Source organism: Barbus barbus, assembly GCF_936440315.1.
Source record: "Barbus barbus genome assembly, chromosome: 10".
NCBI lineage: Eukaryota > Metazoa > Chordata > Actinopteri > Cypriniformes > Cyprinidae > Barbus > Barbus barbus.
Window position 1 is genome coordinate 24,618,735 of NC_136738.1, and position 18,408 is coordinate 24,637,142.

An 18,408-nucleotide genomic window follows, 5' to 3' on the forward strand; every position below is an offset into this window, starting at 1 on the left:
TCCTCATGGGAACCAAAAAAATTTCAAGGACAAGGATTTCGGATATTGCTATCTTTGTTGGGACATTTTGTCCCCATAATGTAGAGTTTACCAGGACCACACACACACATATACAAACACATACATACGTGTGTGTGTGTGTGTTTATATACAGGTGTAGGTATATGTAGATACATTTGTACATAATATGTACTTTATTCTATATCATATTCAGTGTTATAAGAATATTTTTAATTACTAACATTAATATTTCATGGAAGCTGCCAGGTCGTGATTCACCATAGAATCTGTTTTGTATCTCCTGGCTGAAGTACATTTTCAGTGAGGCATTTAAAACAAGACACAAAAGCCTTGCTGTTCCTGTCTGATGAACAGAATCAACACTATAATACTCACGAGATTGCTTCGATCATGTCTACACCCATCTCCACGCAGCAGTGTGCATGGTCGGCACGGGCCTCGGGCAGCCCGGACACGCAGTAGTAGCAGTCGCCCAGGATCTTAATCCGCAGACAGTGATTCTCCTGCAACGGGATAAACAATGAGCCCAATAATCAAATTACAGCTGTTTGAGTTGCTGTAGTTCAATAAGTTGGCATTTTTTTTATATAAAACCTTTCACTCAAAAGTGAAATAATGTGTCACATGTCATTTCACAGCCATTAGGGGGTGACACTGGATATCCCATTCAGGGATGTGTTACATATATAGCCTTTCTCCCATTTCACATACCGCAAATGGTTTTTCCTTGTAAGGGTGTGGATTTTCATAGGGATTTATATGATTTATGAAGAGAAAACAAACTCAAAACGTAGCTGTTCCCAAATGGCTTAGAAATGTTAGATTTTAATCTGTCTACTAGTGTATTTTTCTATGTAGTAGATTTGGCATCCCACTTTCATGAATTCAAAACTCCAGCCAAAACTTGTCCTGATATTTTGCTTGGAAAACATGAGTAGTCTAAACAAAATGCTCTTGGAAATGGATTTTGAAAAAGGCAATATAGATAACAGATAATACTGTAAAATTGTTCAACCAAAAATAAAAATTGACCTCCAGTCTGCATTCATTCGAACTTAATGGAAAAGAACAACCAACTCATTCTCCAAAATTTGATAGGAAAAAAGAAAGTCTTACTGGTTTGAAATGATATAAGGGTGAAAAATAATGACATAATTGTCATTTTATGGTCCAACTTTACATTAGGTGGCTATAACTACTATGCACTTTCATTCAAAAATAAGTAAAATGTACTTATTGTGTTCATATTAATTTATTTATAAAGTGAGACATTTTTTTTAATTGAAATCTCCTAAGCGTTTTTCATCTTAGTTTGTAAAAGAATAGTTCAAACCAAAAATGAAGAGTGTCATCATTTACTTATCGTATGACTTCCGAAGACTTCCACTATAGCCTAATATAGTATATATGACAATTTTATGTTGTTTTTGCATTCTTTTTTTGAAGCTGAAGCACTATAGGTATCTATTTGTTAGTCATCAAAACAGGACAGAAGAAACCAGTGGAGAGGAAGCCTCAGGCTGGGCACAGGACTCACGGCAGCAGGACCGGGTCTTATGACAGCCACCTGAATGTCACCCCAGCGCATGCCTTCATTTAACCCGCAGCCCATACAACAACCTCTATTGTTGATCATCAGGGCCAAGTGCGCGTGCATGCTTTTTTGTGTTTTTGCTCGAAGGTTTTGTGAAGTGTGCAAACATCTGAACAGTCAACAGATGGTTTCCCCTTTGAGCGGCATCTCTCTGCAGCAGCAGAGTACATGCACGAATGCATGGCAACTCGGCTGCGATGAGTCACCACCACTGGTGGAGATAACGAGGAGAGAGTTGAGCTGGAAAACAGCGGGAAGCTCAGTGTGAGAAGCATGATCGCAAACACTCATCTAACAGGAGGGAGGGCTTGTCTATCCCAGTCAGCTGTGTGAGTAGGATGCAAGTGGAATTAATATGATTACATTTCAGTTTGCCATTGCTTTCGACTAAAAAAGCTGTTCGGCTGAAGGCGTGGGCTGTTGTGTGGACACTTACGGCAGCTAGTTTGTCGAATCGTGCGAAGAGCTCGTTGAGGGTCATCACTAACTCCTGGGCCGTGCACTGGGAAGCCAGACTGGTGAAGCCCTCGATGTCTGCAAAGAGGATACTGCGGAGAGAGAGAGAAATATCAGTTGGAGGTTTCATCAGTTATGGGCACTTCAGATTTTATTAACAGATCTCAATGTTTTTCTTATTGTTATATGAAGGTCTCAACAGAACTGTCTTGAAACATTTCTAAAAAAAAATTTACCACGCTATCACCATCATTTATTTTTGCTAATTTTCAAATGTATTTTATGTACAGCTCTTATTGTTTTACTCTTGTACATGTCCTTAAATACTAAATCATGAAAATCCTTCTTAATTTGGCTAATTAATACTTAAATCTTAAAAATAAAATATTTAAATATTTCTTGTAATCTCAAAATCTAATTTAGTCAAATAATGCAATAAACATAAAAAAATACTATTATAAAATATTAGAGATAGATAGAAAATATTAGAGATAGATAGATAGATAGATAGATAGATAGATAGATAGATAGATAGATAGATAGATAGATAGATAGATAGATAGATAGATAGATAGATAGATAGATAGATAGATAGATCATAATGAAGTCACAGGTTTGATTCACAGGGAACATACATTATAAAATGTATACACTGTCATTGTTGATAAAAGCATTTGCCACATGAATAATAAACCCAATGAAAATCAAGAATCAGGTCATTCTTGTTAATCATCCCAGACTCTCATCCCCACACATCAGTGTAGTGCACATTCACCTATACTACATGGTTGCCACGGTTACCTGGCTGACAATTGAAACCCTCGCCCACAGCTATTCATTTCAATTGACCATTTGTGAAGCAGACTTTACATAGATACAATATGAGCTAACTAATGTGATCCCAGCGTCACAGCTCCATTTCCATGCCAATGGCATAGCAGACAGGTTCGGATAGGAGTGTGTGCTCTCTTTAGCAACAGATGACATTCACATTAAGAGAATGTTGGGCCTACAGAGACGAGAAAGTGAATAAAGCATGATATTCCCCTGTGGGAGCCGGTAACAGATATGGTTCTTCTTTGCGCACCTTGAATGAAATACAAAACAAAACCTTGTGGGCTGTAATGACTTTTCCTATTCAATATTCATCTGCAGAGCTTTTACCAATGCTGACATTGATCTAGCTTTATTTCTAACAGCTCAAGGCTGGTCTGACATTCAAGCTAGCGTGACAGTAGAAAGACAGTCAGGTTTGACTGAAGCCCAAGATCCGGGTGAGCGTGACCTCTCAGTTCAGACTCAATATCAAAGACGATTTCCAGAAATGTTTAAAAGGGGCTCAGAAGGCAGGCTGTTCTCGATCAACACACTAAATCTCATGTGATGTTTGCCATTGCCTTTTTTTAAAGCATACATGGTGCTTGGATCCCTGGAAAAAAGCCTGACTGCTTAACGGCTTTCAATCAATTAATCTTTGTGTGAACTGTAACATTACAGACATCTGCATATTTGCAAAAATACCCTTCAAACCTCAATTAAATGCTTCAATTTTTCAGCATTTCAAATTCAGAGTGCTGTTGCAGCTAAACCAATGCTATCTCATGACTAATTCATACGTATTTTACAAGGTGGCTAATTCGTACAAATTTGGTACGATTTGTCTAAACCCCAGTGATGGGGCGGGGTTAGGTGTAGGTCATTCTTATAAATTCATACGAATTAGACAACTCGTAAAATATGTACGAATTGCCGTGAGATCGGGCTGGCTAAACTATCCTAAACCAGCTGTTAAATATTGACTTTATTTTTTTAATTCTAGTAAATAAAATCTGAAGCTATTCACAAATGTTCAAGTTCCTGACAAGTTTCTAGGATCCTAGGACAAGTTTGGTCAAATTGTATGAGCATTTCATTCGATTTTAGCCCTCTCGCTTTCTAGCGTTACAAATTTTAGAATAGATTTTTTTGCCAAATTTAATTATTCAAATTAGATTATTTGAATTACTGGAATTGATTTGGGTCTCTGTCGGTTATATGATACAATTCAATGCACAAAAGACAACAGATCCTCTTGCTGCATTTAGCCGACTTCCTATTCTACAGTCAATACGCCATAATGAATTAATGATGCCACCTTTTCATAGTAAATCAAGTGAACAAAGAGCATCATGAGACCATGTCTGAAAGCTAGCAAAGATGAAAATCAGGAATCACTTTTATCTTATTAAAGCCCTGATCAAAAACAACCGAAACAAAAGCTTCATATGACTGTGCTACACATGAGTCTCTTAGGTGCCGTCTTAACAATAAAACTAAGTCAATCAAACTAAAACAAGCACTTTGACTGCATCAATCAATCATAAGAAAAGAGTTTGTTAACCAACCGGTTTGTAACAGCAGGGTGAGCAAATGATGAGCAAATACAGAATATTCATTTTTGAATGTACTATCACTTTAAAAAAATCCACCCAAAGAATGAAAATTATTATTTGATATTTTATTATGTAAACCAGCAGGTTTGCAACAGAATTTTGGGTGAACTATCCCTTTAAAAATCCACAGATAACTAAAAGCACACAAAACACCACCAAGTCTAAATATAAACCCTCCCTTATACAATATAGCATCCGGAAACCCTTACATTAGTCATAGATCAAAGGTTTTTATATAGCTGACGGATCTATTAGAGTTGCTATATATAAAAGCTCAAATAAAAGGCCTCCCCTGGATGGGTGGATTAAGGTTAGTTGACTCTGAAAGTAGACAGAGTGCAGTGCTCTCTGAAGGATAGCATCTAGGCTGCTGCGAGCATCTCAGGCGGATCTTTAAACCTCATTTATTCGTTAACACAGAGGTGACTCATCAGCTCCCTGCAGTCTGGACCAAAAATGTCGCTGCAGTGTGGCACAATGGCAGGACAGCTCTTTAAAAAGAATCCAAACACATTACGACCTCTAGAGTATTTCTGCTGGCTATTATGAACACACCCTAGGTTCTTTATTAGGTGCTGGTAATCTGGGGCTTTTAGTGTGTAAACATCAGAAGAAAAGACTCCTACACACAGCTTTCTGGAAACCAGTAATACCAATCATGGAGGAAAATAGCTGTGGTTAAATTTATCCCATGGGTTAACAAGAAAAATCATCCTCAAATTCACATTTAAATAGTTTTTTTTTAAAAATTAAAAAATGTTTAGGAAAAAAAAATATATATATATACACATGTTCTATAAATCACTAATTTATTAATATTTTTATTTAAAAATAATAATATACACTAGAGATCAAAACTTAATAAAAAAAAAAAATGTTTCTGAAGGTCTCTCATGCTCAAGTCTGCATTGATTTGATGAAAAATACAGTAAAAACGGTAATACTGTAAAATATTATTACCATTTAAAATGTCTGCTTTCTATTTTAATATATTTTAACGTGTAATCTTCATTTAATATCATCATGTAATCTTCATTTAAACATTGCTTATTTTTATCAATGTTGAAAACATTTGTCCTTGTCCTGTTTTGTCAAACAGTTATCCTGCTTAATATTTTTGTAGAAACCGTGATACATTTATTAGATTTCAGGATTTATTTATTTATTTTGATGAATAGAAAATTCAAAAGAGCAGCATTTATTTGAATTAGAAATCTTTTGTAACATTCTAAATGTTTTAGTGTCACTTCTGATCTATTAAATGCATTCTTGATAAATATTCATTTCTTTCAAAATAAATAAATAAAAAGCATACCAACCCCAAACTTTTAATAGGTAGTGTATAAATAATTATTATTTTACAATTATACTAAGCATAATGATTATGCACGCTGTATGCTGATTATTCTCATAGAAGTTGGTGAGATATATATATTGTGTAGATGGGAACAAAACAACAGCTCTTGCAAGTGGCAATGTTAATGGATTTGTGGTGACAGCAGCACTAAGGTCAAATGTAGTAGCACTCTGAACATAATAAATTATATTGGAAGTTAGAATAGCAAAGTGTTGACAGGTAAATTACATAACAAAATGGCAGGAAGTTTAATAAATGGAGTGTGTAGTTGGTCAGCAACAGTCTGTTTAGGGACATCAGCATGAAAACCACTTCAGCCAAAAAAGAAAAGCCCCTGGATGGAATGTTGCACAAAGTCACACTTCCTGCTTATACAACATGGCCTCCTAAATCCATCAAGGGTCACTGCTTGAGAGGTCTGGCCTCCTGATCCATCGCCCCTGGAGCTCAAACTGATTCTACAATTGCTTAATTATGATATTGGATATAAAGCTGTTGTATAAAAGCCTGTCAAAACTGCCTCACTCCACACCAGTTATTTGTAGAAAATTGCAAATTAAACAAATATTTGAAATAAATAAAAAAGTAAAATATTTTACTCACAACTATAGTGTTTCCTTGTTGCATAAAACTATATATAGTATATAAAATTAATTTCAAATGTGCAGCATGTGAGCAAATCTACTGAAAATTACCAGTACCTTTCCTGAAAATTTGCAGATATTTCTTTCAACCCTAAAACACAGAATTAAATGCATAATTCAAAATATGGGTAAAAAAGCTATGAAAAATCAATATAGAAAATTCCTTCATATTAACATGGTACATTGCACCACATTTTTACAGACTTTTCTTAGTTTAAGCCACACATTTAGAACACAGTAGAATTGTGCTGCCTATAGGAATTGGATCTCAGAGTTATTCATATTCCCTTTGGGGGGGAGCATAGATTCAAACACAGACATTGTTATATAACTGTCCTCAGCAATTAAACCACTGGGTCCTCTAGTAACAGACCTATCAATATTCCACTTAGCGAGATACCGCTTGGCTGCACACTTACATAATTCCTCTGACCATGGAGCCTGTTTGGTGGGGGCTTTACTGAAAAAGAGACAGAACCTCGATAGCAGACAACAACCCAGAAGTCCAGGAGTCGCACTGCCCACTAGTTCACAAAGCCCAAGTTGCCCTTTTTTGCTGTAGTCCACCCACTATTCGATCATAGAAAAGGGCTGGCAGAGAGTATCAAGCCATTTAAACAATGGAGGTCAAAGAGCGTTTTATAGTAGGTGCTGCTGCTGTATTGAACAGTATCAGGTGGCGGATCACTGTCTGTACTTCAACTAAAGTTAAAAACTAAAGTTTGCATAAAGCTCTGCTCAACTTTGTTCCATCAACAGCATTCACATTGCTGGAAATTGTGTGTACTCTCATTGAAAATAAATTATTTCTGATCACTACAAAATACAGTCAGTACAAACACCCATTTAACTGTGAATTCGCAAATGCTAAGTAGACATTAAACCAGAATATGCATTTATAGCACTTTGGTCACTTTTTTGACAATTTACTAAAAGAATTTACCTGAATATATAAGATGATGCTTCTAATTATTAGTTTTTTTGGGGGGGGATTTAGAATTTATAACCGTGGAGAATCATAATTCATCACATGGATTCCCGATTTGTCTTATGTCATCAACCTGAGACCCACATGCTTTTAAACTCAAGTCTTCATAAGATTACAGCTGTGTTTAAAAACCGACATGAGGTAAAACAACAGGCAATACTTAATAGGGCCTCTTGTCATTGTGAGTGTCCAACTAGTCTGGTGGTGTGAAAATCGGCACGTAGTTAGTGGTAAAGTGTCTGTAGATGCTCAGAAGAGCTGCCTTGACACATGGATGATCAGTTGGAGAAAGAGATGAGCCAGTGTTTTCTTCTCTTAAACCACAAGAGGGTGCAATATCTAACGCTTATCAGATTTATAAAACACTTATGAGCTCTGTTCCAAAACCTAGTAAGCAGTTATCAGGAAATCACTTAAGTCTGAGGCAGTATATACTTGTATATATAATTTACGGAGAAAGCATACCCAAAAATAATACAAAAAATTAAATTATAATTTTTTTTTTAAATTATAATATATTATAAAACATTACAAAAATAAGTAATACGATATGAATATAAAATATATATATATATATATATAAATAACATCTGAGATGGTAGATGGCTAGAGAGAAATGCTGACAAATGTAAATATAGCCTGCTAATATTTCATGCAATACAAAAATGTTACATCTAATAATGTAACAGTATCATGTTGTTAGTTTAGCAACACGCTAATGGATGTTGATTTTGTATTTGCCTGTGAGGTTTCATTTTCAGTTATCAACAGGGTAACTGTGTATACGGGCAGCTTACTCGAAAAGTACTGATCTCGGAACCTAACTAAGTACTAATATAATTATATGTAAAACTAATTTAAATACTGAGGGCTGAAAAGACTTTAAAAGTGCTTTGAGATGCAAACACTTACTACCGTCTTTCAGGCTATTTGAGGAGTCACTCTTACCTCACATTGTCATGCTTTTGAATATAGATCTTGTGGAACATCATATCTTCTTGTTTGGCATTTATGTCGGCTTTCATCTCCATGGCGACATGTCGAGGAAGCACAGAGAGGAGGAGGCGTTCCTGCAAATGATGACAGTCATAGTAAGGAAAAGACAGGTAGAAACAAAGACAAGAGCTCTCAGGAATAGAGAAAACGGAAGGAAATTACATTCATTCTAAAAGATTATTCTATATATTACAAATACTACACTGACTGTGACAGGATAATAGTTATTTTAACGACTGAGGTCATATTGTTATTTTCAAAACACTTGATATGAAAAAATATATATATTTCTGCAGAAAATAAATGATGAATGGCCTCAGTGGGCTTCTGTGTTTGCAGAAACTGACATTTCCTTTGGTGCCACTATGAATCTCGGTACTGTTTTAGGATGTGGTTCTAATCTTACAAATTAATCGGCACTGCGTGTCTCTGTGCACTAGTTTTCTCACAGCTTCAAATCTATCCTGAAAATCAATGGACATGTGAATGGACTCCAGCTGAAGGACTTTTCATTCATTTAGCTCTATTCCAAGCAATCTGAGCCTATTTGAGTCTGAATGAAAGAAAAACATTTGCACAGAATGTTGCATGCTAATATACTTCAGTTTTTATATGGTTCTACCAGGTGCTAAAATAAATAGCATAGTATTAATCATGGTACTTTGAGAACCTGATTATGGTACTTACAAATGTAAGATTTTTGAAATGTTTTTCAAAGATGTTAATTATGCTCAAGGCTGCATTTATTTGACCAATAATAATCTGACTGACTCGTGAATTTTAAACGATATCTGTGCCTGGAGAATCTTCATACTGGACATTGAATCTCATAGAATGACACTAGAATTTAAAATGTGCTCTTATGATATCTGGTGGACTCTCACCTGTTGCTGGTTTTCTCTCTGAGAGTGCAGACGGGCTTGAATACATTCTCTGGTCTCCTGGAAGGCTTGTCTCTGTGAGCCTTCTGCTGGGTAGTGTGTGCACACACCAACTATATTAGTGCAGGAGAAAATCAGGACATTGGACACAAGCTGTAAAAGAAAGAACAACACACCATTAAAGAATATGAAACTTCACCTTTAGAGACCCAAACATTGATATTGATGATAAACGTGTTGCTCCCTTAAAACAACAGTTCACATAAAATTCCAAAATCTACTAAATCTAGATAACACTGGACCCTAATAACCTTTCATTGTATGGACAAAAAAAAAAAAAAGAAAGATCTCTCTCAAAATGTCTTCTTTTGTGTTTCACAGCAGTCATACAGGTTTAAAGTAACATAAGGATGAGTAAACCAATTTTAATTTATGGGTGAACTCTCTCTCTACATGTGATTTGCACTTGTTGTAAAATTCATGATTTATGTTATTTTCAGTATGTTCAATCTCAGGGCACTCCAATAAAGTTTCATTAGATTACGCTGACAATCTTTTGTAATGGTTCATCTATGATTTACTCAAAGGAGTCTGTTGTGCAACCCTGGCATTCTGGGAGTTTCAAACTCTAATAAATTTCTGCCAAACTATTTTTATGATACATTTCAGAATGTAAGCTGATGTTTTATATAATTTTAACTCTTATTTAGTGAAACACCCATCATGCAATTGTTTTAAACAAGTGAGTGAATCATTGGGGTTAAAGGAGTGTGCCCAAAAATGACAATTTGCTAAAATTGTATCACTCTCAGGCCATTCCAGATGTAGATGAGTTTGTTTATTTATTGGAAAAGATTTGGATCGTCTGCAAGTGAATGGGTGCCGTCAGTCCAAATAGCTGAAAAAAAACTGTTACAATACTCCACAAGTAACCAATTAATGTCTTGTGAAGTGAGAAGCTGCATGTCTGTAAGAAACAAATCCAAGTCCTCTATCCAGAATATTGCTTTCTCCAGTGAAAAATTCATCTTGTCTGAATCAGGAGAGAAATACATACAGATCAACCACAATTTAACAAGTGAAAACAGTCAAAAACTGTTAGAAACAAACAAGTTTTCAGTCCACAAGACACTGATGGACTGGAGTCATGTATCCACATATTGTGATGTTTTTATCAGCTGTTTGGACTCATTCACCCATTCACTACAGAGGATCCATTGGTGAACAAGTGATGTAATGCTAAATTTCTCCAAATCTGTCCAGATGAAGAAAAAACTCCTACACCTTGGATGGTCCGAGGGTGAGTACATTTTCATTTTTGGGGTGTACTGTTCCTTTAAGTACAAAAGCAGACCCCAGAACCACAATAGACATTGAGGGGGCCCAATTTTTATGTTTTTTTTTTTTATTATTACATTTAGTTGCCCCAATCCTGAATATCTGGTTGTATCTTTGCAACCATTGAATTAATTGGGAACACATAGACACACAGACACAAACACGCCTTTGATTTTCACAATGTCATGTCCAAGATGAGTTTGCGGTTCCAATAAGAGAAAGCAGATCCAGGAAGTCTGCAAACTTAAAATAGTATGTATGATAAAGACTAGCCAACCAGCCTGAAGCTGTTCAGTGTCAATGCAGTTCAATTTATCTGGGTTAAAAAGGCCCTCCTTCCTCTCTTCCACAAGAGGGGTCAGGAACAGGGCGTCTTGACTCCTAAACATTGGTATCAGGGGCAGCGAGACGCATTCCCATAAGATCTTTGCTTGAGCTGGATTGAACTTCAGTGGACATATCTCTGCCATGACCTCAGGGTCCAAAACACAGCCGCACCAGACACCTCACCCTAATATGGATTGTGCTAACATATTTTATTTTCCTTTATTTTGTCTATAACCGGTGCTCTAAATTACAAACTCTATTTTTGATCTTCATGCTGTGTCTTTGCTTAAATGGTTAGTAAGAAAGTTTGCTTTATTTAGTGATTAGGAAGGACCAATCATAGCCAAATTTAAGAAAAAAAAAGAAAGAGCGTTTTTTTTTAAACGGTGTACAGCTAAAAAACAAACCAAAAAACACGAAGGATCAAATCCAGCAGCAAGCTTTAATACGCGTCTGCTTTTCTGTCTTTATGAAAACACTAGTGACATCTAAAGAGAAACGAATACAGTCAACTTTCATCAAATGTGCTTTTGTGCCTAACGTCACAGAAAATGGAAAAAAAAATCTTTGGTTACTCAAGAGTGGAGAAGGGCAATCAATAATGATTACAGTCTGCATGCGGAAAAAACGAACCACCTGGACTTGGCACCACATTAAAGGAAGCATCACATAGAAAAAAACGTTCATTTAAAAACTCAATAAAATCACTTTTTGTGAAATCAGACCAAATTTAAGTCACTACTGAAGAATTTTCCCCTCCACTGGGGCTCATGTTTAAATATAGCCATCACGCCATCTTTTACTTTATTAAACTAGAATATGCAGAAAGGAGATTTGTTTATTTTTTTTGTGTTATAGCAATAACTAAAAAACTTAAATTAAAATCAACATGCATAATTACATACCTAACAAAAATAAAATAAAATAAAATAAAAATAATTTATTTCAGGATATACACTGTATGCACTGAAAAGAACCTCATTAAATTTCAGAATTCAGGTTCGGAACTACAACATCATACAGAATTGGAACAACATTGTGGTGAGTTAAGTGGCATGATTTTAAATCTGTCTATTTATGGCTAATAATGCAGAAATGAAATGCAGGAATCACAAGAGAACTTATGAAAAAGACAGGAGTGAATAGAGACCAAAAGCAAAGAGTGAGAAAGGACATGTTGGTTGTGTCACACATCCAAACAAACACATCTAGACCTCCATTTCTTCAAGCAATCCCTCAGCGATTGCAGCATTCAGGAGTCTATCACGAAGAGCTGAGACTGGCCCTGAAAGTCATTTCATTTCAACTCACTTAAGTTCTGCTGATTGAATATGTAATATCAGGCTACAACATTATCTGGGAGCAGCAGCTGCAGTGTTGGGTGTCTGCTGCATCGAGCACATGAGCTTTGGGCCAGTTATGCATTAACTCAATCAGTGCCATGGAAACACACACAAGCGCTACAATGCAAATATTCCTAAGCAATAATCCTCTCTATTAATACACTCCCCTTTTACATTCCAAAATACCCTTATTAGGAAGTTGGTGGAATACCTCTGTCACCGAGTAGGAGGGGATACATAATAGTGCTTCTTCTCGGCCGGAGGAATGCGGGGGATCCGACTGCTATCAGAGCAGTGGGCGGAAAAAAATTGTATGCACTCGTTTGTTTTTAAGAGATTAATATATGCATCACGCTACTCAAATCATCATGCTTCATCTCATGTGTTTTTCACGATGACTGCTAATTCAACCCGCCACCTTGACATATGTAGCTATATTCTGCATTTGATGGAGAAATTCAAAATGAGTCGGAGAGGAGAGGATGGGTCAGGCCTGGGTCCTCAGGGAAGCCAATCACTCACTCACTGTCAAGACCAGCCAGTGCAGCAAACCCATAGATGCCAGATGCAAACCCTACGAATTGGAACAGCTGGCTGCTGTCTTACAGCCAGAATTCTGAAATGGTGGTCCTGCAGAGCAGTGTAAACAAGATAAGCAAAGGCTCAAAATACTTGGGTGATGATATGATATCCGTTTTTTTTTTCTTATGTTTTACTTGGTCTCAATTTGGACTTTTGGCTTAAAGTCCACACCTGCTCAGAGAAGAGAAAACCACCTGACTGTTAAGCCGAGACACACTGCACGATTTCGGCTGTCCCAGACGAAAGACTGGCATCGTGAAGCAACCGTGGTGATTTCTGAATCGTGCAGTGTGTCTCGAGCTTTAAGTAAAGTGATCAACCACAGTCAGAGTTTCTTTCAATGAGTTTATGTCACTAACCTGGCAAATGCGTAGGAACTCAGTTTTAACAGACCTCTGTGGACTGGTTAAAATAATAAAAAAAAAAAGAACATCCCATTCCCAGTTAGTGGAAGATGAACTGTAAGAAATCCAACAAACTGTCTGAAGGTCAAAAGGTCTGCCAAAATAAGATTTAACCAGTGTTTTATAATAATAAAGTGCAATATTATTACTCATTTTAAATTGATAGCAAAATGATAGTTTATTGAACTTGATGTACAAGTATAAATTACGATTACTGAAAATTATGAACCTGAAAGTTAATTCAACTAATTTTTCTATAATTTGATTAAACTCAACGTCTTGAAGCTAGCTGCTATATAGTTTTGACTTCTCCCAACTTTTGAGTTTTTAGAGTGTGCATAAAAAGAGAAAAAAAAATTGTTGCCTTGACATTCTAAAAAAATACAATCTATAAAAGAACAGGTTTAAGTCATATAGTCGTATAGTTTTATCACATAGTCTATCTCTGCACTTCATAGTAAAAATCAAAGGCAATCACATTTTGCTTGTTTTGCTATGTTTTAAGTAAAACAAAAAGGTAAGTATATGCCAGGGGTTCTCAAAGTCTACATTCAAAGGTCCAAATCTGAATTTTCATCAGTGTCAAAGGTCCGGAACAATTGGTTATTACAAAACGTGTTTTTAATAAACATACATAACATATAACAAATAAACACTAATTAAAAAAAAAAAAAAAGGTTCCCTTTGCATTCAAAATACTTTAATAACAAGTGCAAAAGTGGCAAAACAATTAATTTAAGTGTCAGCAGTAGAAGTCGACCTATAATGTTTTTTCTCTGGCCAATGCCGATATTTAGAAATCAGGGCAGCCTATGGCCGATATATGATGCTGATTTTTTGGGCCGATTTTCTCTTTTTTTCCCTTTATATCAAAAGAGAGTTTGCGTAAATGGTTATTGCAGGGCACAAGATAGTAATAGTAGTAGTAGTAGCCTAATTCATAGTAATAATACATGGCTCAAAACTTAAGCACCTTCTCAAAACAGTTCTGAAGCATGCTTTTTTGTTTATGTTTGCTGACAAACACCAGTGTTTCCCGCAGACTAGCAAATGCAAGTTGATTCTCTGCCAGCAGGAGGCGCTGTTGGAGCGTGATATATAGCTGTTTCCCCGGTAACGACTGTAATCAAATAAGCGCTACTTTATCAGCCATTACAGGAAAGACCAAATGAAAATTGACATCAAAGCTTTTCTGAAGAAAACACCCGCGCAGCATTTTATTTTTGAAACGCGCAGTTTATTCAACGAAGTATAAGCCTTTTGGAAAATCTATTTGTAGCGGTCAGTTTTGATATTGTGACAAGCCGCCACAAATAAATGTATACACTGGGCACTGCTATAAGACAAATTGCCATAATATAAGTGATAGCAAAACAAAACAAAAAAATAAAAATATTAGCGGTGAAATGTCGCCCGATTACGTCAAACGTCATACGCTCACTGGATGTCATGATGACAACGTCATGAAGGAAACGTTTCAATATCTCGCCTGCAATTTCGGACCTTCTCCAAAAGACATAAAAAAATAAGAATAAATAAACAAATGATTTACAAGTTTAACGTGCGTTTATCAAAGTAGGAAATATAATTAGTGTTCTTGAAATATGAAATAGAAGCGGGTCCGGATTGAATTCCCTCCGGGTCCGGATCCGGATCCGGATCCGGACCGGAGTCCGGACTTTGAGAAGCACTGGTATATGCTATTATACTGGTACATCAATAAACGTGAATGAATAACATTTTCAATGAATAACAAATTACAAAATACATTATAATATTCAAGGGGTGGTGATGGTGCAGTGGATAAGACACATGCCTTTGGTGTGAGAGACCCGGGTTCGAATCCACTGTGAGACACCAATGTGTCCCTGAGCAAGACACTTAACCCCTAGTTGCTCCAGAGGCGTGCGACCTCTGACATATATAGCAATTGTAAGTCGCAAAGCGTCAGCTAAATGAATAAATGTAAATGTAATAATATAAATAAATATATAAATAGCCTAATATAAAAAAATATTGTAACCTAAACAGCTTTATTTTACACAATAATACATAATTTTTCCATAAACCTTATTTACTTGTTAGCAATCCACCTGCATGCCAGCTGTTAGAATTTGTTACATTTATATAGTGCATTTCTGGGTACTCGAAGCGCTTTACATTACGGCGGGGGATCATCTGTCATACATAAAGCTAAAAACAAGAACACATAAAAGCACATGCCAAAACAAAAGATAGCTGAAATGCAAGTTCAGTATGGATCTGTAGCATAAGCAAAAAATACATGTCAAGTATTTGAATTACTCATCAAAATAGCATCCCTATTTACTCACAGCATCTCATGCACATTGATCCTCAGGAGAAATGCACCCTCATAAGAACACAGTCTGTGTAATGGATGATACTGGTATGCATTATGCAAGCAAGGTGAACAGTAATGGTGAAGTATGAGGTTCAAGCTGAACCTTGAGGTCCAACACACCTAATGGATAGCTCTGACAGCTCTGAGCTAGACAAACTCTCTGCTATTAAAGAAGAAAAATACAACAAGTGATAATGAACAAGAGATGGCTGGTTGGAGCACTTGCATACTGCATAAATCGCATAAAATGATGTCCTGTATTTTTGTTGCAGCAAAAGAGTTAAAATATTAAATATTTGAATATTCAAATTTTTTGTTATTTTGTCCATTAAATTTATAAAAAAACACATCCAGTTCAGTGGCGCAAACATTTCTAGCTAACTTTTCCATTCCCTGAGTATCAGCATTTGTTACCGCCACAGTAACTCTATAGAATGCAAACATGCAATGGTTGACCAAGGATTTGCCTCTATGTTTGCATACTTGTTCACTGTCAACCTATGTTTCTAGCCTTACAAAGAAATATGAGAATTCTGGCCTCAAATACAACATGTTTTCTAAAGTCTAATATTATAATCAACATACTGCTGTGCCAGGAGAAGGTCCTTATGCATCTTTGATGAATATGGATTTAATAACAGACAACGGGCGCAGTGTGTTTATAAAGAGTGCAACCTGAACAATAAAACACAGTCAACAACTCATTTTCTATGCAATATAGTCGTCAATCATGTGGGAGCCAAAGCAGAGCTGTCATTCCTGTTCCACAGGGCCGTGGAGAGGCATGGCTGGCTGAGCTGTCTGACTGTGTTCACAGAAGCGTACTGCCTCAGACGGCATGAACTGTAACTAGGGAACAGGCACAGCAAAACATTATTTCAGAGAGATTAATGATTGCTGGTGACACCATAAAAATCCCACCAAGCAAAATGTGCCAAACGTCAATATTTGTCCGAACATGAGTCCCCCATTTTCCCCTCTCCCCATTTTCCCCTCTGCTTTCTGATAGTTCTGCTATCTGTATGGGTTCAAAAGAAAGGCTACATCTCATCTGACTAATAGATTTCAGCCATTTAAGGCAATGCATAGGTAAATTATTTTATCAGAAGTGTTGGGGATTAAAAATAGTAGTGCTGCTAGCTCAGCTTTTCAGACTACTACCGATCAAAAGTTTGGGTTTGGTAAGATTTAATTTTTTATCATTTTAATCAGGAAGGATGCATTAAAAATTGAACAAAAGTGACATTAAAACTATTTACTATATTGGAAAATATTTGCACCCTAAATAAACGCTGTTCTTTTGACACTTTTCTATTCATTAAAAAATTCTGACAAAAAAACGTTTCACCATTTCCAAAAAAAAAAATAATAATAATATTAATAATAATAATTAGGCAGCAAAAACAGTTTTCAATATTGACAATGATCTTCTGACACTGAATACTGTTTTAACGGCTGATAAAAATGCAGCTTTGCCATCAAAGGAATGAATTACATTTAAAAAAAAATATTACAATAGAAAACAGTTACTTAAAAAATATATATTTCCGAATATTACTGGTTTTACTGCATTTTTAATAAAATAAATTCAGTCTTGGTGAGCATATTTTACACATAAAAAAAATAATAATAACAACCCAAAACTTTGAACAGTAGTGTAAGTTGATGAATCACTGACCAAATAAATGATTCACTATTTATTTTGTAGTAAAATAAACACTTGATGTTTTCTGCACATTACTATATAGTCTAGTTTTATTAGTTGCACTTACTACATTTAATGTGCTTTTTCAGATAAATATGATCCTTAACATAAAGCACAAACTGACGTTTTGCTAGAAAATTTAAATAATGATTATCTTTTTCAGTTTCAAAGTCATTGTGAGGAATGTATAAAAAAATAAATAAATCTGTGACTCTACTAAGAAGAATAAACCTTTGTCATTGAAAAGAACAAAGAATCTTTGTCACCCTTTATATCACCATTTCTCTCTCTTCCAGGAAATGTCTTTTGAACTCAGTCTTGTGTTCTCTTTCTCCATGGCAGGAAGCTCATGTGACCCCTCGCGATAGGAAGGTCATGACAGTAGCTAGCAGAACTCCCCAGAGTCAGCTCTAAAATACAATTATCTGCCCACAGGGCTTTATACTGATCACGTAAAAGGTTTCGATAAAACATTGATAAAGATGATAATACACTTGAGAATCGCCCATGTCTTTTGTGATGTCTTTTTGAAGCACACTTCAGCACAGAGACCTTCAGAGTGCTCTCACAGTAACACTGGTGTGATCCACGACAGGCCTGATTTTGAAAGGGTCCTAAATGTCACATTCTGAGTCACACCTTTGAAGAGAACCACTAGGACTGCTGGTAGAAAAAAAAAAAAAAAAAAAAAAAAGAATAGAAAGCATTTTCAATTTTTCATCCTCCACATCAAAACAAATAAAGCATACACATACTCCAGATATAGCCACAGCAAACACCAGCAACAAGTGGCTCTAGGCTTTGGCAGTCCTTTGATGTCACTAATAAGGCTCTTAAATCCAATTTCCCTCCACATCATTCAGACAAACTTTAATATATTAAAGAAGGTCTATCACCCAATCAATGCTATAGTGAATAGATGTAAAATTAAGTGGCACATTGGAATTGTATAAAGTTCATAAAAATGCATCTATCAAG

General features: G+C 35.9%; 1 protein-coding gene across 1 annotated transcript in view; it reads right to left on the reverse strand.

Moving 5' to 3' along the window:
* LOC306876441 (adenylate cyclase type 5-like) overlaps positions 1–18,408 on the reverse strand; it is a gene marked incomplete at its 5' end in the record, with an annotated part of 74,836 nt that overhangs the window by 19,697 nt on the left and 36,731 nt on the right. Inside the window, 4 exons of the mRNA XM_079427607.1 lie at positions 397–524; positions 2,052–2,163; positions 8,441–8,562; positions 9,373–9,522. Coding sequence (XP_079283733.1) covers positions 397–524; positions 2,052–2,163; positions 8,441–8,562; positions 9,373–9,522 — 512 coding nt within the window. The remainder of the gene's footprint in view (positions 1–396; positions 525–2,051; positions 2,164–8,440; positions 8,563–9,372; positions 9,523–18,408) is intronic.